Source organism: Enhydra lutris, unplaced genomic scaffold (genome assembly GCF_002288905.1).
Source record: "Enhydra lutris kenyoni isolate GAN:26980312 unplaced genomic scaffold, ASM228890v2 scaffoldscaffold7, whole genome shotgun sequence".
In the NCBI taxonomy this organism is placed as follows: Eukaryota; Metazoa; Chordata; class Mammalia; order Carnivora; family Mustelidae; genus Enhydra; species Enhydra lutris.
Genome location: NW_019154091.1, coordinates 31,067,831 through 31,089,901, shown reverse-complemented (window position 1 = coordinate 31,089,901; position 22,071 = coordinate 31,067,831). Strand labels below are relative to the sequence as shown.

Here is a 22,071-nt window from a genome sequence, read left to right as displayed (position 1 = left end):
GCCCGCCGCGAGGAGTTGGCGGTTCCTCAGCGCCGCGAGCCCCGGAGACTCGCCCTCACTCCGCCAGAGGCCATCCGCCTCGGCCCGCGCGGGAGGAGCGGGGCCTCTGAGGGGAGCGGCGACCCCGCCGGCCCCCGTCTCTTTCCCTGGCGGCGGCGGCTTCTTCCGTAGGACAATATGTTCAAGAGAATGGCCGAATTTGGGCCTGACTCCGGCGGGAGAGTGAAGGTCAGTGCCCGGCACGCACCTCCCCTCCGGGAATGGCTCTCAGGTTCTGGCTCCGCCCTGCGCTGCGTGGGGAGGGCACGGTGGCTTCCCTCTCGCGCCTTCTCAGCTCGGGTTCCAAACGGTGGTTTCTAGATGGAGAGCCAGTCAAAGCCGCTGCGGGAAAATCAGTGTGACTTTTGGCCGCGATTTGACCGCCTCTCAAACCCCATTCCCTCCCCGCCCCAAAAGCCAGTGGTGGCTTCGGGGAGAACTGGACGTTGTTGCCGAGGAAAAGAGCTCCGTTGAGGGCTTGGTGCGCTTCTGCCAGCCCCGGTCACCGGTAAACTGGGGGTGCCATCCACCTGATTGTGAGGGTAATAACAGCAGACACTGGATTCTGCGCTTAACCGTGCCAAGCAGTGTAGCCAAGCGCCTTACCCGATTCTGTGACTCTGTCCTTGTAGCAGCTTTAGAAAGGCTTGCCCACATAACACGTGCAAGTGCGAGAACTGAAGGAACTGCGGGGGGGAGGGGTGTAGAAAAGTTCAGAAAACTTGCCCGAGTTCATGATGTCCACAAAGCCCCAAAGGTTCGGCCAAGATATTAAGCAAGGCACGCAGAGAACAAATACTGGCCCGCACATAGAGAACATTCAGTAAATGTGAGTTTTTTATTGTGAAAGTTGTTAACGTGGAGCCTAACATAATGTTTGACACTGACACATTTCCCTCCCACTTTCCTACATCCCCTGGCACATGAGTTTTTAAGGCAGGGCTTTCGAGTTCTTGATAGAACACCTATTTTTACGCCTTCTGATTTTATATTTACTGCAGAAAGGAAAATTTAAAAAAAAAAATCGCGCGTTTGCACCAATCTAGTTACTCTTATCAGTGTCCTTATCAGTGTCGCACTGTTTTTACATAATTTTGACTCTATGTGTATACAGCTATTATGCACAGTGCTTTAATACCACATGCAAAGTAGAAGGTTTTGGAAAATTTCAGAAACTACCAAAATTTAATAGAACGGAAAAGATGTCAGGTAAAACTTATAGTACCAGAAACTTAATAAATACATATCTTGCCCAAACTTTGGGCAAGGTTTTGGACTGATTGGAAGGGGGTTGGGACATTAGCTTTTGGAGAACTTGCGGAACTTTCTCTACTTGTAATTGTGTAACGTTCAAAAAGTCCAAAGTGATTTGAGGAAATTAGGCTTGTAATCTTCAAATGCTTTTCCACCAAAAATGTGTGTGAGTTAGTCCTGTAAAGCTTTAGAGTTCAGGATTTCTCATTCTTGATGATTGTTATGTGGTTTTGTAGGCATCTTTTCCCAATTTAGATTAATTTCCTTCAGTGAGAAAGTCTATTGACAGATGAACCCCGTTTGCATCACGTGAGGAAATCCACTCAGCAACACAGTCATAGCTGCAGGATCTCTTATCTATTCCCCACACCAGTGCTCCTTATGCTCATTTATTCCTTCTTTCCTCATTATCCTTATGCCTTGAACGTGATGCCCCTTCTGTTGTTGCCACAAGTGTCAAGTAGCACTTACTGTGATTATTTAAATTCTCATACAAACTGCTTGCTTTCTTCTGAACTAACTTGAGGCTAATAGGGACTGGATTTGTTAATTTTCCAAACAAAATGGAAAGTTTTTCCATTTGTTCACTGCTTTTCCTCTCTTATAAGTTGTTGAGTACATTGGCACAGCACTTCTAATATGTGGTATGTATATCTTGCTCTTTGATGTTCAGATACATTTTTACTGTTGAACAATTAGTCTCAAATTTCATGTGCAATATTCAGCGTTTTCTCCTCATTTGAAATTTTTTGTCTCCTTTTCGTGATAATTGGGCAATAGTCACCACGTCTACACTTACCAGATGTGATGTGAAACATGAACTTACATCTCAGAACTTAATACATGAGTAATCAATTGAGAAATGTTTGCCCTAATTCTACCTAAAATCCTCTCCCAGACTGCCTTTAATATTTGTACTGTGTTTTGGAAAACACTGCTGTAAGCTGATAAATCAGGACATTATTACCATCAGGTGATGGCAGTCAATTGGCAGTCTTAATTCCCAAGGCTTGACTTAAAGTTTGTAAATAAAGAGCCTTTCTTCAAAACAAACAAACAAAAAAATCAAAGTATTTTACATGATTTAAATAGACATTTAAAAAATGGAGACATTGTAATTAATCTGGTGTTTAGTTACTTGTGTTAATATGAAGATAATTGATACTGATTTGTTGAGAGAAATCCATGTTATAAATATATTTATATAAATTTATATAAATATAAATAAACTAATTATTTAGATTGCTTGCCATTCCTTAAAACAAGTTTTCAGAGCTCTTATTCTGTATATTTGGGTAATGATGCAATATTAATTGGTGTTGAAATTATTTTTCTTTTAGGGGGTTACTATCGTTAAACCAATAGTTTATGGTAATGTTGCTCGGTATTTTGGAAAGAAAAGAGAAGAGGATGGGCACACCCATCAGTGGACAGTGTATGTAAAACCATATAGAAATGAGGTAGGCACTTGTTTCTCCTGTAACTTTTTTGAAGCTACCATTTGTTTTTGATTGAAGATAAATTGTAATATTATAGATAACTTTCTGGTTATAAAATTGTCACATTGTAGAAATGTCATCCCCCAGATGTTGAAAGAATAAAGTGAGAGTTGTCTTCACATAACTGTTAGTAGAAATCAATTTTCCAGTAATGTTTTCTAACTAAAGTTATGATAACAAGAACCATGCTATAAACACAGCACATCTTCCAATCATTGTCTTAAGTTAGCTTCATATTTAATCAGGTGTTTCAGGAAGGGTAGTTCATACTTTTTAGGAACAATTTGGTAATAAGACCATCAGGAAGGTGAAAGACAAACTATAATCTGGCTGCTGGTAATTTTGTTTGGCTGCTGAATCTCTAATGCCTGGAATACAGTCAGTACATAGTAGGTATTCGGCAAATATTCATTGAATGAATATTTGTAGATTTAAAACCGTTTAAAGTTCACACAAAAATTTGTATATGAATGTTTGTAGCAGGAGCATTCATAATAGCCAAAAAAATGGAAACAATCCAAGTATCTTTCAGATGATGAATGGATAAGTAAAATGTGGTATATCCATACAACGGACTATTACTAGGCAGGAAAAAGAAATAAAGTACTGAAATGTGCTGCTACCACATGTAATAAATTTAGAAACATTATGGTAAGTGAAAGAAGCCAAACCAAAAGCCGTATATTGGATGATTCCATTTTTATAAAATGTCCAGAATAGGGCGCCTGGGTGGCTCAGTTGGTTAAGCAACTGCCTTTGGCTCAGGTCTTGATCCTGGAGTCGGGGGATCGAGCCCCATGTCGGGCTTCCAGCTCCATGCTTCTCTCTCTGACCTTCTCCCCTCTTATGCTCTCTCTCACTGTCTCTCTCTCAAATAAATAAATAAAATCTTTTAAAAAATAAATAAAATAAAATGTCCAGAATAGGCAAATCCATAGACACAGAAAATAGATTAGTGGTTGCCAGTGCATGGGTGGAAGAGGGATTTAGGAGTGAGTGCTAATGGGTAGATGTTAGTATATCATTATGACCCCAATTTTAAAAAAAATGTAGATAATCATATGAAAAAAATTTGCAAAAGCAAGTAAAAAGATTAATGAACACTAGTGTCAAGTGTGACTGATTCAGTTTTGCATTTTCTTATTTTTCTGCAATGAAATTTTTTTTTGAAAAAGTCACTTGCCCTAGGAGTATCCCTTTATGTGTCAGAACTACTGAATGTGCTTCTGTGCTTCAAAATAAGATTAGGAAAAGGAGGAGTCTTATATCTGATGGTTTTAGGTTACTTAGTTTAGTTGACCTTAGCTTTACGTAATATAATTTTATTCTTTAAAGTTGCTTAGTTCTTAGATGTGCTTTAGTTTATATTCTTATTTCTATAAAATATATTGGAAATGTACTATTATTTTATATTTAAATATAAATTATGTTTATATTTATATAAATTTTATATAAAATTTTAAATATTTATATGAATTTTATTATGTATTATATATCATATATAATATATATCTTATATATAAATCATAAAAATTTTAAGTCTATATAAATTATTTTTATATTTAAATAAAAACAATATTTATATTTAATAATATAAATAAGTATAAATTTATTTTATTATTTATATTTATATACAATATTTTTATGTAATATACATAAAATATATTATATTTACACATATATTTTATATAATATTAATTTATATATGATTTATGACACATATATTTTATATAATATTAATTTATATATGATTTATAAAATAAATATAAATATTTATATATTTAAACTTTTTTTAGAGCATTGTAGAGATATATAAAAATGGGATTTGCAAAACAAGTAAATTAGGGATATGTACGTTCCTGTATATTACGTTATGAAAGAATTCAACTCAGGCCTCCTTTGTTTAAAATAAAAACCAAACCTAGGTATAATTCACATTTTTTAGAAAATTATAGATTCCAGTAGGGATTAAGGGATACACTTGTCGTGTTGACCGCTGGTTGATATGTGGAATTGTTCAATCACTATATTATACACCTGAAACTAATAAAATACTGTATGTTAACTATACTGGAATTAAAAGAAAAGAAAAGAAAATTAGATTCCGTAATATTTGAGGGAAAGTATATTTTATGAAATTAGGTACAATACTCAGTGTATTTTCCTTGTAGTTTTTATATGTAGATGACAGAACTAATTCCTCTATTTCAGGATATGTCAGCATATGTGAAGAAAATCCAATTTAAATTACATGAAAGCTATGGCAATCCTTTAAGAGGTAGGTACAGTACAGTTTTTTGATTCATAATATAAAATTTATTTAACAAATTTAAAAAGATGTAGGAGACTGTACCAGTAATTTATAATTTATAATTGTTTTATTTTTTTTCTCTTCAGTTGTTACTAAACCTCCCTATGAAATTACTGAAACAGGATGGGGTGAATTTGAAATAATCATCAAAATATTTTTCATTGATCCTAATGAGAGACCTGTGAGTAATGATAATCCTTGTAAACATACAATAGATTTTTGTAATTGTGAAAATGTAACATACTTAATGAATAGCTTGTTATATATTGACATTTTTATTCAGATACACTTTATGTAAGCTTATAGCATGGTGTATTTTGCCATGAGTTAAGGTTTTTCATTTTTATGGGAAGTACCTTTCAAAACTTATTTTTCAGTTATAGAAAGAAGGGATATAATGTGAACACTTCTCAGAAAGAAACCATGGAATCATGTGATTACCACAGCAGAAGTTTAAAATTCAGGGCACCTGGGTAGCTCAGTTGTTAAGCATCTGCCTTCGGCTCAGGTCATGATCCCAGGGTCCTGGGATTGAGCCCACATTGGGCTCCCTGCTCAGCGGGAAGCCTTTTTCTCTCTGCCTCTCCCACCCCCTCTGCTTGTGTGACCTCTCTCGCTGTGTCTATCAAATAAGTAAAATCTTCAAAAAAAAAAAGTTTAAAATTCATTAATATTATTTGATTATTAGTAATAAACAAGATGAGTCCATCTGCTGTTCAGAATGAGAGTATCTGGTGTTTTGTTTTATTTTTTTTTAAGATTTTATTTATTTATTTGACAGACAGAGATCACAAGCAGGCAGAGAGGCAGGCAGAGAGAGAGAGAGGAGGAAGCAGGCTCCCTGTGAAGCAGAGAGCCCGATGTGGGGCTCGATCCCAGGACCCTGGGATCATGACCTGAGCCGAAGGCAGAGGCTTTAACCCACTGAGCCACCCAGGCACCAGAGAGTATCTGGTTTTTATAGTTAAAAACCCTAGCAACAGTGTTTTTGCTTTTTTAAGTTGCTATCACTACTAGCAGCTTTATTTTATGCATGAATTTTTATTTACAACCACTGATTTTTTTTCTTTTGTTCTCTTCTTACCAGATTGTTGCTTGATAATGTAAAAAGTCCCTCAAAACGTTCACTTTGATCCCTCAGCAGTTTTGTGAGGTTGAGGATATCATCATTTTAGAGACGAGGATACTAAGGTTCAGGGATAAAGTCATATGCTCAGAAACACAGTTAATTGTGGCAGCTAGTTTTTGAACCCAGTTTATTTGTATTCAGACCTCACATTCTTTGCATTATCCTTCCTTTGGACTAAAACTACTCAGCTTGTTTTGTTTGTAAACCCATAGGGTTACAACTCAGTTATAGCTCCCATTCCACTTGTGTGTTTGGTGTTTAACTCCAGTTTCAGATCATCACCATTAATTTTCATCTTGATAGATTCAGTGCATTCCTTTAGCACCAAACATTTATACTTTTATAATCAGATTACATTTTTAAAAGTGTATGGGCTTCTAACAGAGCTATGACCTGGACCTGTAGTCAGAGAATTAGTTCCTAGTGGACTGCACCAGAGATATTGGAGTTGTTTTTCAAAAATTCAAACTCCTAGGCCCCATCCCCTGGAGAGTCTGATTTAGTAGGTTTGGAGAGGGGCCAGTACCCCTCAAAATAACCTGTGTGATTTTGGTGCACATTAAGACTTAGGACCCATAGGTATAGGCCATACTTCTCCTACGTAGGAATTCCTTTAGGCAGTCTTTCAAATGAGTCTTGTTCGGGCTTGCTGTCTCCAGTAGAGAAACTATTGACTTTGTCAATTAAGTGAAAGATCCTATTCAGATCTGGGGTAGTTCTGGTGGTAAGAAAGCTCTAGTTTAGGGGCGCCTGGGTGGCTCAGTGGGTTAAGCCTCTGCCTTCAGCTCAGGTCATGATCTCAGGGTCCTGGGATCAAGCCCCGCATCGGGCTCTCTGCTCAGCAGGGAGCCTCCTTCCCCCTCTCTGCCTGCCTCTCTGCCTACTTGTGATCTCTCTCTCTGTCAAATAAATAAAATCTTAAAAAAAAAGAAAAAAAGCTCCACCTTGGACTTTTTACCGATAACTAACTATTCATATATTCATTTTCTTTTCTCCTAAATAACATCTATAGCTCATTTAAATGTTTTCCATGTGATAAGGTTTTCAGATGTCCTATCATTCTTTTGTTCTTCTAGAATACTCGCAACAGACATTATATTCTATCTGGCAAGAAATTATTAAATATCCATTACTTGCCAAGATACTGTTCAAGGCGTAGGATACAAAGAGGAGATTCTGCTCCTGTCCTTAATGAAAATAGTCTATTAGGAAGGATAGAACCCAGAAATACAGCAAATGTTGAGAGAGAAGGAAAAGAAATCAGTAATGCTACTAGTGCAGAAACTCTTTTTAACTTTGTAAGATTACCTGAATTCATTTTTACTTTGAGAATGTGTTGTCTTACTTGCCTGTTCTTCATCTGTCCTATCCATCACTCCCAATTGGAAAATACATCTCTGAAAGAAATCATTATATCATATAACATTGTTATGAGACAACTCTCAAAATCCACTCTTGGAAAGAGTGGTTATTGTACTTCTGCAGTGATTAATTTATTGAATAGATTTCCATATAGAGCTACACAGGCCTGAATTTTATCACCCAAAAACTGCGTCTCATGTTCTTTTAGTATAATGAAACCATTACACTTTTTTAATTGTTGGCTTTTTTTTTGTTTTTTTTTTTTTTAAGATTTTATTCATTTATAACAGAGAGAGGGAGCACAAGCACAGGGGAGCAGGAGAGGGAGAAGCTGGCTCCCTGCCAAGCAGGGCTTGGCAATGATCGGGGTTTGATCCCAGGACCCTGGGACTGTGACCTGAGCCAAAGGCAGATGTCTAATGACTGAGCCACCAGGCATCCCTTTAATTGTTGGCTCTTTTAAAATAAGTCATGATGTTTTATTTAAAATAATAAAGACAGACACAGGTAACATGTGATTTATTCCTGTTACCCGGTTATAGATTAAAAATCTATAGATCAAACCATTATAGATTATAGACCAAATCATTATAAAAGGGATGATTGTTCCTAAAAACCAAAATGCTGAACTTGGGTTTTTATTCCTAGAAATATCTTTGTGTCTAGTTTAGGCATTTTCATTGATCTAAGAATCTTCAAACACCCCTTAAAATTAGAGACATCTGTCTTGACTTTTTTCATTGTCTGCATCTACATGAATGCCTCTAAGTGTCTGAATAATAAATTCAAGGAAGGCTAGTTTTATGATGCAGTTTTAAATCATTCATAAATTATAAAAGTACAGTATGTACATGATTTAAAAAAAGATTTTAAAAATAAAAATACAGGGCTCCTGGGTGGCTCAGTGGGTTAAAGCCTCTGCTTTGGCTCGGGTCATGATCCTAGGGTCCTGGGATCGAGTCCTACATCGGGCTCTCTGCTCTTCGGGGAGCCTGCTTCCCCTTCTCTCTCTGCCTGCCTCTCTGCCTACTTGTGATCTGTCAAATAAATAAATAAAATCTTTAAAAAAATAAATAGGGGCACCTGGGTTGGCTCAGTGGGTTAAAGCCTCTGCCTTCGGCTCAGGTCATGATCCCAGGTCCTGGGGTCGAGCCCCGCATCAGGCTCTCTGTTCAGCCAGAAGCTTGCTTCCTCCTCTCTCTCTGCCTGCCTCTCTGCCTACTTGTGATCTCTGTCTGTCAAATAAATAAATAAAATCTTAAAATAGATAAATAAATAGATTAAATAAATAAAAATACAAGTCTCCTGCATGAGTTTCTTAGGGCTGCCATAACAAAGCACCCCAAACTGAGTAGCTAAAAACAACAGGTATTTATTCTCACAGTTCTGGAGGCAAGGTATTGGCCATGCTCTCTCCAAATCTTCTAGGAAAGGATCCTTTCTGGCACCTTCTAGTTCCTGGTAGCCCAGAGGGTTGCTTGGCTCTGGTGGCATAACTAAAATCTTTGCCTCCATTGTCGTCTGGCTCCTCTCCTTCCTTGTCTCTGTGTCTCTTATGAGGACGTCAGTCATATTGGGTTAGGGTCTTAGCTAAAACTCTCATCTTAACTTTATTACATCTGCAAAGACCTATTTCCAAATAAGGTCACATTTACTAGTACTGAGGCTTAGGGCTTCGGCATATCTTTTTAGGGGACACAGTTCAACCCATAACATCTTTCTCCCACCTCTGGCCCCTTCCCTAGGAAAACCACAATGATTGTTTTCTGTTTCTCTAGAAATTACTCCCATGCATCTCACATATTTGAATCTCCAAGTTCGGATTTTTCAGTTTTCAGTAGTACCTGTCACTTTGTTATGTGATAACAAATGATTCTTTTTCTTCATTGTTTCAGGCTTTTTTCATTTCTCTAGAGGAATTTCTTCAGAAATAATGCCCGAGAAACCTTCACAGCCATTGCTACTGAAAATATCTTTATTTTGACCTCATACTTGATTGCATAAAAACATCTAAATTTCACAGGAGGATGTGCTGTCTCATGTCTGAGTGATGGCAGAAGGAAGGTTAATGGGCCCTGCCACCACACAGCATTCTTGATTTCTGTACTTGTTGACTTTGGGCTTGGAATCCCCCCTGTCTCCTCTGGTTCCAACCTGTAATGCTGCTTTCTGCCTTGAGTTTTCATGTTGTGAATTTCTCTATTACGGTTTGTCCACTTGTGTAGTCTCATCTCCTTTCTGTCTACGTGAGAAACTCGTCAAATTGTCTGCTTTAAATATAGCAATAATGCATGCTTCTTAGAATTATTTAAGCTAACCTTTTGGAAAATTCTTTGAGGCCTCTGGATTGGTTTCTGCAACTTTAATATCAACTCTGCTGTTTTATTAGCTAGGTTTTATTTTGCTCAAGTAATCACACATTGTGCTGCAAAGCTTTTCCTTTGATGTCTTATTATACCTGTTTCTGTGTATTTTGAAGACATGTTGGTTCTACCAAAGTGAATTATCATTGACAAACTTGTTTATTATGTTATTTGTGTAATGATATTATAGATCACCAGAGAAAATAATCTTGCCTTCACTGAGCATTTTAGTATTGGTTATTTATTTTGAAAGTGTCAAATCTTTCCTCCCCCTATAAATTTATAAACTTTAATCTTGGGCAGAATAACTGTAAAATTAATCTCATTTCACTTGTGTAAGTAAAAAAGTTAATATCTTAGTGAATTTCCAGTTTAATTTCTATAGTTGTATTTCATGTTATTTTTCTACATAGTTACTCTGTAGAGATGTTTTCTGACATCCATACCTACCCTCTTTAAAACATTCATGTTTAGTAGATGTGGATGGATAATAATACCTAATAGGAAAATAAAAGTACAGAATAAAAGTACAGAATTTGAGTGATTTGCCACACAGTAACTTGTAGTTGAGATAAGATCTTGAATTTGACATGTTAACTAATTCTGCTTTCTAATTCAGTTACAGAAATCATGATGTCTCACAATGATGAAAACCATTGCACAGATGTGACATCTATTTTTATTTCACAGGTAACCCTCTATCATTTATTAAAGCTGTTTCAGTCAGACACCAATGCAATGCTGGGAAAAAAGACAGTGGTTTCAGAGTTCTATGATGAAATGGTAAGAGGATTTTATAATGAGAATTTTAAAAGCATTTTAAGTTGTAGAACTTTGAAGTTATTGGGCTTTTTTTCATTCTATCCCATTAGATATTTCAAGACCCAACAGCAATGATGCAGCAATTATTAACAACATCTCGTCAGCTAACATTAGGAGCCTATAAGCATGAAACAGAATGTAAGTGCCATGAATTCATAATTAATCCTGAAATATAATGTATTCTATAATGGTGAAAGGATTATGGTTAGTGACTTAAATTTTTTCTAAAGATATATAAAGATAAATTTTTTAGGAGTTAAGAAAATATATGTATTACTATAGAATCTCTAAGAAGGATGTTTTAAATTGTTCACAAAGTAGCGTCTCACATTCTCTGAAATACCCTCTTTTATTCCCTAATCACATTTTAGCATAGCTTTCCATTAGTTTTGCTTAACCCGTCAGTCATTTTCTGTTTACTAGTGCTTGCTAATAAAATCTGTGAAGAACCTTGCAGAACATAATTATAGTTGACCCTTGAACAACACCAGGTTTAGAGCTGCTGACCACCCTCCTCTACTGCACCCACAGATGGTAAAAAATCTCTGTAACTGTTCACTTCTCAAACACTTAACTACTAATAGCCTACTCCTGACTGGAAGCCTTATTGATAAACAGTCAGTTAACACATATTTTGTATATTATATATTTTAGTCTTAAGATAGAGAAAAAATGTTAGTCATAAGGGAAATACATTTATAGTACCGTACTGTATTTACTGACCAAAAAAAAAAAAAATCCATGTATAAGTGGACCCATGCAATTCAAACCCATGTTGTTCAAGGGTCATCTGTATAATTTTGTATATAGTAGTATCCCCTATCCATGATTTTACTTTTCTAGGTTTCAGTTACTTATGGTCAACATTAGGGCAGAAGCAGGTGATCCTCTTCCTGACACATTGTCAAACGGTCAGTGGTAGCTTAATGCTGTGTCACAGGGCTTGTGTCATTCACCTCACTTCATCTTACCACTTAGGTATTTTATCATATCATATCATTACAAGAAGGGGGAGTATAGTACAATCAGATACTTAGACCACATTTATGTAACTTTTATGACAGTATGCTGTTAAAATGATTATATTTTATTAGTCATTGTTAGTTTCTTACTGTGCTTAATTGATAAACTTTATCATAGGTCTGTATGCAAAGGAAAAAGCATAATGGATATAGAAATCAGAATTATTCCATGGTTTCGGGCATCTACTGGGGGTCTTGGAATATGTTCCTCATGGATAAGGGGGGACTACTGTACTGTGAACTAGTTTATCTCTCTTTGTTTACCCTATGCCACATAGTTTCAGGTTAATGCTGGCGTGGTGAATACTAGAATGACACGTTGATAATTAGTCATGTTGTATTTTCCCTCTAAGCTGACATGGTGTCAGAATCCCTTACACATCTCTCCATGCAGCTACTGCCAGTCATTTGCAGTTGGTACTCAAGATGATACCTATTTGCCATCCTTGTGTTAACATTTGTGTCACCATTCATTCAGTTCTTTGATCATCCATTAATTTGCTTACGGTATATATTGAGCACCAGTTACATACAAGACATTATTCTAGGTTCTGAAGATAGAGCCGTGTCCAGACCAGATAAAAATCCCTCCTTCCTAAAGCTTACACTCTACTGAGAGAAAGGTAAACACTAAATTAACAAAACAGTAAAGTATAAGTTAGTAATTAGGTGATAGGGAGAAAAACAGGAGGGTAGGGAACACCTTTGGTGGAGTTTATAGATCAGGTCAGAGAATACATTTATGAAGCATATTGAAAGTTTATAAAACATTACTGCTAATAAATTCATGGAGATTTGCTCAAGCACAGTGATCCAGCTAATCATAATAATAATTGCTTCTACAAGGAATAGTTAGAACAATAGTACACACTTAATAAGAGCTTACTGTATAGTAGATAAGTGTTTTACATTTCTGAACTTCTTGAATTATGGGTATAACAACCCTAGGAAGAAGATGCTACTATTAGCCCTGTTCTGTGGGATAAAGGCCCTAGTGCATAGTGAGACTTAATGACTTGTTTCAAATTACCCAATAACCTGAATCCATGCTGTTCTGTTTGTTCTATCAATAAGTTGTTTTATCTCTGTGTAAAAGCCTTACAGTCTGTTCTTCTAACCAGTAAGTTATATTGGCTTTATAAAAATAATAGTTCTCTTTGGATTTGTTTACTCTAAATTGAGGCTTAATTTAGAAGTTTAAAACAAATTATTCTTCTTTTTATAAGCATTTAATATATAGAAAATAGGAAACTGAAATAAGCTAAAATAAGTTTTTAAATGTTTTTCCTTACAATCCTCCTTGTGAATTAGGTCTTCCTCCAAATACATCGTGCCCTTTGCAGTCTTATGATTGGTCAGAAAATAAAGTATAATGACTAAACCAAACAAGAATCTCTATCTGTAGTGTATGCTGTCCTTTTGACAAATAAGTTGGATTAGGTCTTCCTGGCTAGATTTAAAACTACCTGTTAACTGTTGTAATGACTGCTTGTTGTTTCCCAAATTTGTATGTGCTGTTTCCAGGGCCTGAGATGTCTATTTCATCCATCTAATTCCTTTCTCATTCTTTAAAACTCAGCTCGATTTTACTGCTGCCAAGAAGTCTTCCTTGATACACACCCTTTCACACTGGTATGAATCCAGTCTGCTCTCATAGCTCCCTATGACACTGTACAGCATTTTCCTTTCTTATCTATTGTCTACCTCACCCCAGCATCTAACAAAGTGCCTTTCACTCAGTATATGTTTTTTGTTTGATGCAAGGGATGCAAGGGAATAAAAGTTGTTGCATAGTAAAAAAGCACTCTAAACAAAGTCTAAAGACAGATAAGCCATGAAAAAGTAATGTGCTCCTATCACAAATGACTAGTTTCTTTAATATATAAAGAGCTCCTGCACATCAGTAAGAAAGGCCAATAATTAAAAAGCTTGTGCCCAGCAGAAGAAACCACCAACAAAATGAAAAGGCAACATACTGAATGGAAGAAGATATTTACAAAGTATATATCGGTAAAGGGATAATATTCAAAATGTATAAAGAACTTCTACAACTCAATAGCAAAAAAAGGAAACAATCCAGTTTAAAAATGAGCAGGATCTGAATTGATATTTTTCCAAAGAAGACATACAGGTGGCCAACATGTACATGAAAACATGCTCAATGTCACTAATCTTCGGAAAATGCAGCTTAAAATTGCAATGAGATATGACCTCACACCTGTTAGAATGGCTGTTTGCTAAAGGACAAGAACTAACAATTGTTGGCATGTGGAGAAAAGGGAACCCTGATGCACTGTTGGTAGGCATGTAAATTGGTGCAGCTGCTACAGAACACAGCATAGAGGTTCCTAAAAAAATTAAAAATAGAACTACCATATGATCCAGCAGTTTCTTCTTTATCTGAAGAAAACAGAAATGCTAACTTGGAAATTAAAGAGAGATAGATACTTATATGTTCATTACAGTGTTATTTACAAAAGCCAAGATACGAAAACAACCTAAGTGTCTATTGATGAATGAACAAAGAAAATGTGATACAAATATGCAATGAAATATTATTATTCAGCCATCAAAAAGAAGGAAATCTTGCCACATATGACAACATGGATGGACCTTGAGGGCACTATGCTAATAAGTCAGAGAAGGACAAATGCTAAATGATCTTATTTACATGGGGAATCTTAAAACAAAAACAGAAACAACTGGGGCACCTGGGTGGCTCAGTCGATTAAGCGTTGACTGGATTTTGGCTCAGGTCATGATCTCAGAGTCTTGAGCTTTGCACTCAGCAGTGAGTCTGCTTTTCTGCCTCTCCCTCTGCCCCTCCTCCTGCTCACATGCCCACTCTCTCTTTAAAATAAATCTTTAAAAAAAAAAAAAAAGCTCATAGAGAACAGATTGGTGGTTGTCAGAGGTGGGGGTGGGAGGTTGGTGAAATGGCTAAAAGGGGTCAAAAGGCACAAACTTTCAGTTACAAAATAAATAAGTCATGGGGATGTAATGTACAGCATGGAGACTGTAGTTAGCAATACTGATTGCATATTTGAAAGTTGCTAAGAGATCTTAAAAGCTCTCATCACAGGAAAAAAAAATTTGTAACTATGATGACAGATGTTAGACTTACTGTGATGTTCATTTTGCAATATATACAAATGTAGAATCATTGTGTTGTACACCTGAAACTAATATGTCACTTATACCTCAGTTTTTTAAGAAGGCCAAATAATGTGCTAGAAAAATTAGCAAAGGCGGGCACCTGAGTGGCTTAGTCAGTTAAGCGTCTGCCTTTGGCCTGGTTGTGATCTCAGGGTCCTGGGATCAAGCCCCATATCAGGCTCCCTGCTCAGTGGTTGGTCTGCTTCTCCTTCTCCCTCTGCTCCTGCTCATGTGCTCTCCGTCTCAAATAAATAAATAAAATCTTAAAAAAAAAAAAAAGGAAAGAAAAAAAATAGCAAAGGAAAGAAAGACAATCCATACAAAGGGAAGGAGAAATGTCTCTCCTAAACATAAAAAGATTGGCCCACTTCAGTAGGAAAAAGAGAAAGGGAAATTAAATATACCCTGAAATACCCTTTTTAACCTTTCAGGGTAACAGAGACCAAGAGATTGTTACAGTAGGAAAACAGACATAAGGCTAGTGGGATTGGAAAGTAATAGAACCTTTAAGAGTTATTTGGCATTCCTTCAAAGTTACAAGTACATATAGCCCAACAATTGTACTTACAGGTATTTGTCCTACAAGTGTACTCATTATCCCACAAATATACTGAAATAATTAAAGCATATACCGTAGCATTTTTTATGAAAGAAAAAATGGAAATACTCAGTGTATGTCAAAGGAGACAGATTAATGAGTTATGTATGTCCATTAGGTGAAGTCACCTGCAGCCATGAAAAGAATGAGACAGCTGTAGGATACGGAATGGGCTTTCAGACATAATATTAAGTGAAGCAGCAAGATACAGAGCAGTGTGTGGATAGTATGATACCACTTGTTTTGGGGGGTCTTAGATGTGTTCTTGTCTATGAACAAAATATTTCTGGAAAGATAACAAAGAATCCCCAAACTGATTATCTCTGGGAAGAAACACTGATTGGTGTTTCTGGTGGGGGTGGGGGGGCAGAGGTAGAAACTTTTTTCATTATCTACATTTACAGCCTTTTAATCTTGTATCATATATAGGTACTCCTCTATTTTCAAAAATAATTTTCAAAATTAAAAGCAGTGAAAGAAATTACAAAGAAAAATAATTGTTTTGGCAATATAAAATTTTACCTGTATTATAAAATTTATCATAAAAAGAAAGTCACTGGCCATAAACAAAATAAATATTATTGCATGTTTTTAATGTGCTAGATGCTTTACATTTATTACTTAATCCTCAGATATTCTCTGCGAAATACAGTTTGAACCGTACCAAATCGAAACTAGATTGAGGGAGACTTAGGAAGTATCAACACTTAGCTAATAAGGGGCCAAGGTTGTATTTGAACTGAAGTCTTTCTGATTTCAAAGGGTTACCCCCCACACACCAAACCATGCTGCTTCCAATTAGTGCTCATCAAAAGTACAGCTGTGGGGACGCCTGGGTGGCTCAGTGGGTTAAAGCCTTTGCTTCAGCTCAGGTCATGATCTCAGGGTCCTGCAATCGATCGAGCCCTGCATCGGGCTCTCTGCTCAGCGAGGAGCCTGCTTCCCCCTCTCTCTCTGCCTGCCTCTCTGCCCACTTGTGATCTCTGTCTGTCAAATAAATAAGTAAAATCTTTAAAAAAAAAAAAAAAAAAAGGGAACAACTGTGCTTTCATAGTCATCAGCAGCAATTACCTGAAATGTCCACAAGAGGGAAATGCTGGACAAAAAGTAGGCATTTTTCTTTGTAAAACATAATACTACACTATCCAAGTGGGATATTTAAATAGTTGTGTTCTATTTTGCAGTAATGATATTTTCTTTAATAATTTGTTATGTGACCAGCTAGAATGTTTTAAATATCATTTAGTGTTTCTCTGTCATAATTGTAGTTCGGAAGGCATTTTATGTACCTGACAGTATTCTAGATACTTTATGTACATTAATTCATTTAAAATTTTTGAATATAAGTATTCATATGAACTAAAAATGAAAGTTTATAGGTCTCCTTACTAAGATGCTAAGTCCTCTTTACTCGCTGGTCATTAATACCAGTAGGAGTCATTCCACGAGCACCAAGAAAATAGAAAACCTCAACTAAGAGCACATTATCTCCAGAACTTCTGTAAAACCATTAAGACTAGTTTGGGGGAAAGAAATAGGTCATAAAATATACTAAATGAGACAATTAAAACTAGAAGCTAAAAAAATATTAAAAATCTTTTTCAAATAATATGAGGTATTTGTTGTAGTCCCATTATAATATATCTTATCATAATATAATGAGAAATGAGCATAGAAATAATAAACTTAGAGTGGCACAGCTAGTAAATAGTACAGCTGGAATTTAGACCTAGGTGGTTATTGCTATTAAAAAAATAATTTTATATATATATAAATGGGTTTGGGCGTCTGGGTGGCTCAATTGGTTCAGTGACCTCAGGTCATGATCTTGGGGTCCCATGATCCAGTTCCACTTTGGGCTCCCTGCTCAGCGGGAAGCCTGCTTCTCCCTCTGACCCTCCCCCCTTTCGTTCTCTCTCTCATTCTTTCTCTTTCAAATAAGTAAATAAAACCTTTTTTTTAAAAATAGGGGTTTGTTTTGCCAGCATGATTTTGTTTATGTAATCTTTACTGTACATACATTTAAGAACACTGTGTTTAGTTATCTCTTCTAATTGGCTGGCTGTCTCTTGGATTATATGCCACCTTATTTCCAAATTAATATGTATGTGGAGAGAAAAACAAGGACATTATATCTTAACATCTTAATTGTGAAATAAATTGTGAGTGACCAGAATTTCATTCTCAGTTGTAGAAAGTGTCTTAGATTCTCTTGTGAGAGTTTAAGACTTTCTACTCCCCTCCCTATATTTAATGTATCTTAAGTTGTTTATATTTCATCATGGAAACTGACGTAAGGAAATGCCATATTTATTACTCTCTGACATACCTTAGACATGTGAGAAAAATGAAAATGTTCAATAAAAATGTTTTTCTCAGTTGCAGAACTTGAAGTGAAAACCAGAGAAAAATTAGAAGCTGCGAAAAAAAAAACAAGCTTTGAAATTGCAGAGCTTAAGGAGAGATTAAAGGCAAGTCGTGAAACTATAAATTGTTTAAAAAATGAAATCAGGAAACTTGAAGAAGATGATCAAACAAAAGACATATAAATAGTTCTAAGAGAACTTGCTAGTAAGCTAAGCTGAAAATATGATGGACTTTAAGGGAGAGATGGACTGCAAATGCCATGGTGTTTCTTAGAGAAACGACACATGTAGGTGTTGACCACAGATTTCCCAGCAATGGGGGTCAAAGGATTTGTACTTTTCAAGCAATCTTTAAGGTGAAATAGATGTGGGTAATAAGAATGAATGCTGTATAGGCATTTATCAACCCATTTTGGGGTAACTCTAATGATGTTAAGCACAATTTAAAAAGAATTTTTGCATTGTATATATAGTTTATCCTTTTGACAGGCATCACAATTTCATAATAAAGTATAAGTTGTACAAATTTTGTACTTTCCTGGTAGAAATAGATGGTAAATTAACATGTGTATTTAATTTTTTAAGTTCTTACCTGTCCCCATCCTAACTCTTTTGTATCGGTTGTACCCACTGCCCAGTAAGTACTCAATAAATGTAGTTTACAGATCTTGTGTCTGCCTCTGGTTGTGTTTCTTCCTCTTTGATGAACCACCTGTATGTAGCTCTCATTATAATTAATGTATCTCCCATTATACTGTGACCACACATCTCTTACTGGCACTCACTGTAGCATAGAAATGGCAAACATCATATTTTGAGTATTGTTCTGCCTCACTACCACAGTGTCATTTGTTTTCATGTAGAAAAATATTTAATCCCTCATATATTTTCCAAAGATACATACAAAGTTGCTATGTATCAGCTTCCTATATGACCCCTAATTTCTCTATACTTTCTCCTTAGCCTCCTGTTCAAATCCACATAGCCCTATACTTTTGGACTCATCTGATTGGAACCTGTAGTAGTGCTTGAGGCCACATAGGCTGATCTTTCTAGGCAACCTAGGGACAACAACAGGTAGAAAAGTAATTTGGGAAACATGTAACAGTATTAGTTAATGGCAACCATGCCTTTACCTAATATAAGGATTCTGTATTCTCTGTATTTATCTCCTCTAGCACTTGATGCTTTTTATCTGCCCATAGGTTAGTTACTTTGAGGTATTTACTTTGTCGCTTTATTTTTTAAGTTGTGGCACTTAACAAGCATTATGAGGTTGTGCAAAGGTCTCTGTGGTCTTAAAATTTCTGCCAGGCCCTATGGGATTGGAAGTGGCACTTCTTGTGACAGACATCATTCATCTTTCCTCTACCTCCAATCCAGTGCCTACAGTATAGGGTGGGGCCTGGGGATTGACCAGAAAAACTACAATAGGGAAAAGTCCCATTCTACTCGAGGGACCCTGACAGGGGAGATTATCTCTCCGTCATTCTAGTCAGATTAGCCCCCAAGAATGTGTTGGTTCATGGAGGCAGTTCTGACTTTAGGCATGAATGAGTACAAGAGTCCAAAATAGGTCATTGTGGCTCAGTCTTGCCCTCCAACAGCTCTTAACTTTTGTTTTGGCTTTAATCTAAGTAGGATCTCTCCAGAGTATGCATAGAGCTCTTATAACTCAGGATCACCCAATTTTAAAATGGTCAAAGGATTGAATAGACATTTCTCCAAGGAAATACAAATAGCCACCAAGCAAATGAGATGCTCAACATCACTAGTTATTAGAAAAATGCAAATCACGGGTTCCTGGGTGGTTCAGTCATTAAATGTCTGCCTTTGGCTCAGGTGATGATCACGGGGTCCTGGGATCAATCCCCACATCGGGCTCTCTGCTCAGTGGGAGGGATTTGCATGTTTTCTCTTTCCCACTCCCCCGCTTGTGTTCCCTCTCGCTGTGTCTCTCTCTGTCAAATAAATAAATAATAAAAAAATTTAAAAATGTAAATCAGAACCACAATGAGATACCACTTTTATACCAACCAGGCATCTATAATTGTGAACAAAACAAGACAAAAAAGTTGGTGAGGATGTGGAGAAATTGGAACTCTCATATTGCTAATGGGAATATAAAAAAGTGTAGCCACTTACAAAAACAATTTGGCAATTCCTCAGAAAGTTAAGCTTGGTTATGCTAATGATCCAGTAATTCTGCTAGGTGTGTACCCAAGAGAAATGAAAACTTGTTCATATAGAAACTTGTACTTGAATGTTCATGGCATAATTGTGTATAATGGCCAAAAAAGGAAACAACCCAAATATCCATCAACTGATGAATGAATAAATAAAATGTGCTATATCCACACAATGGAATATTATTCAGCCAGAAGGAAGGAAGAACTGATTCTGCGGCATCATGAATGAACCTTAAAAACATGCTTAAGTGAAAGAAGTCAGACACCAAAGCCACATATTGTATGATTCCATTTGTATGAAATTGCCAGAATACCCAAATCTTTAAAAACAAAGTTTATCAGTTGTTGCCAGCAAATGGGGAGAAGGGGATTTCTATTTGGGGGTGATAAAATGTTCTGGAATTAGTGGTGATCATTGCACAATCTTGTGAATACATAAAAACACTGAATTGTACATTCTCAAAATGGTTTAAATGAACACTGTAAATTTGATCTCAAATTTTAAACATTTAAGTGGCAAATTTTGTCTAGAGTCATTCAGACTTTAAAAACATTCTACAAGCTCTTGATTTCTATATCTCCATTCCTCTACATGTAGAAGAGAATATTTATTTACCAAGGATTAATTCATTGAGCTAAAGACTAAAAACAAGCACAGCTAATGAGGCAGCTCACTTTTTACAAGAAGATCAAAACATAAGTTTCATTTTTCTACATAGTGGTAAATAGTGTTGCTATCCAAATTTTACACATAGGAAACTAAGGGACTATAGCTAGATGTTGGGTCAACCAACAGTGTGACTCAAATTAGTAATGGGTCTTTCTGCCTCAAGAAAAAAAGACTTAATTTTTATGTTCAAATCATTAGCATTTTTAATTATTGTTCATCTCTAAATATTTCTCAAATCTCCTTTCTTTGACTAATTGGATTAATTTAAGACAATCAAATGGGAACATCGGGTGGCAAGAATGCAAGTGTTGAGATAAGAATCTGGCTAGCTATTAGCAACATTTTTGAAAACTCGGGGGTTAAGTTCTATTGGCTGGAATATTAAAGAATAGATAACTGGAATCTCATGTAGAAGACATTTCAGATACCTGTTCCTAAGCATTATCCCTAATATCTGCAGGGTGTTTTTTAATCTTAAATAGTAATAGACTTTAAATTCTTGAGATTGAAACCAAAGAATGAGATCATGCAGGTATTAGCTAGAGAGAACATGAGTAAATATTTTTTGGAATTGGAAAAAACAAAGCACAGAGGGAAACTCAGAAATCAAAAAATTCTAGATCTCAAATGGAATGAGTTTGGGAATCTCTTGGGATTTGCTTTAAAATAATCTGGGAATAATCTAAGGAATAATCTATGGGAGAAGGTAGGGGGAATAGGGCATATAGATGAAACATGATTGACCATATATTGATAGTTTTTGAAGCTGAGCAGTAGGAATTATTCTTTCTACTTTTGTATATTCTTGAAACTTTCCATAATAAAATTTTTTAACATCAGATAGAAGAAACTATTAAAATTCTACTTTTCTTCTTCCTGAAGTCAAGAACTGATAAAGAGTAAGTTATTTTAATCATAACACACACTCAGAAGATGACAGTAGCTTCCAGTTGCAAAGTTTACATTTTTACTTCTGTATCTCTTATTTTAATAATTCTAGCAGATTCTTCTCTATTGATTGGATATGATAAAAGTCTGGAAGGATGAGGGTGCCTGAGTGGCTCCGTCAGTTAAGTGTCTGACCTTTGTTTTTGGTCATGAGATGGGGCCCCAAGAGGGGCTCCGCACTGGGGATGAAGCCTGCTTCAGATTCTTTCTCTGCTTCTCCCTTCCCCCAACAAAAAGAAAAAAAAATTCTGGAAGGATGGATGGGAGGAAGAATTATAGGCACTGTTGCTATCTACATTATGTATGTGTATGTTTGAATTTTTGCAGTAAGAGTGCATTTCAT

General features: G+C 36.1%; 1 protein-coding gene across 2 annotated transcripts; it reads left to right on the top strand.

The window, feature by feature from the left end:
* LOC111141980 (YEATS domain containing 4) lies at positions 1–18,592 on the top strand. 2 transcript variants are annotated; one of them, XM_022494880.1, is made up of 7 exons: positions 1–228; positions 2,634–2,753; positions 5,004–5,070; positions 5,190–5,284; positions 10,648–10,740; positions 10,830–10,917; positions 17,935–18,592. In XM_022494880.1, exons 1-7 carry the CDS (start codon positions 178–180, stop codon positions 18,102–18,104), a joined length of 684 nt encoding a protein of 227 aa, XP_022350588.1. In that variant the 5' UTR covers positions 1–177; the 3' UTR covers positions 18,105–18,592. The 2 variants fall into 2 exon arrangements, with proteins under 2 accessions (XP_022350588.1, XP_022350589.1); XM_022494881.1 differs by lacking the exons at positions 5,004–5,070; positions 5,190–5,284.
* Positions 18,593–22,071: the final 3,479 nt, after the last annotated feature.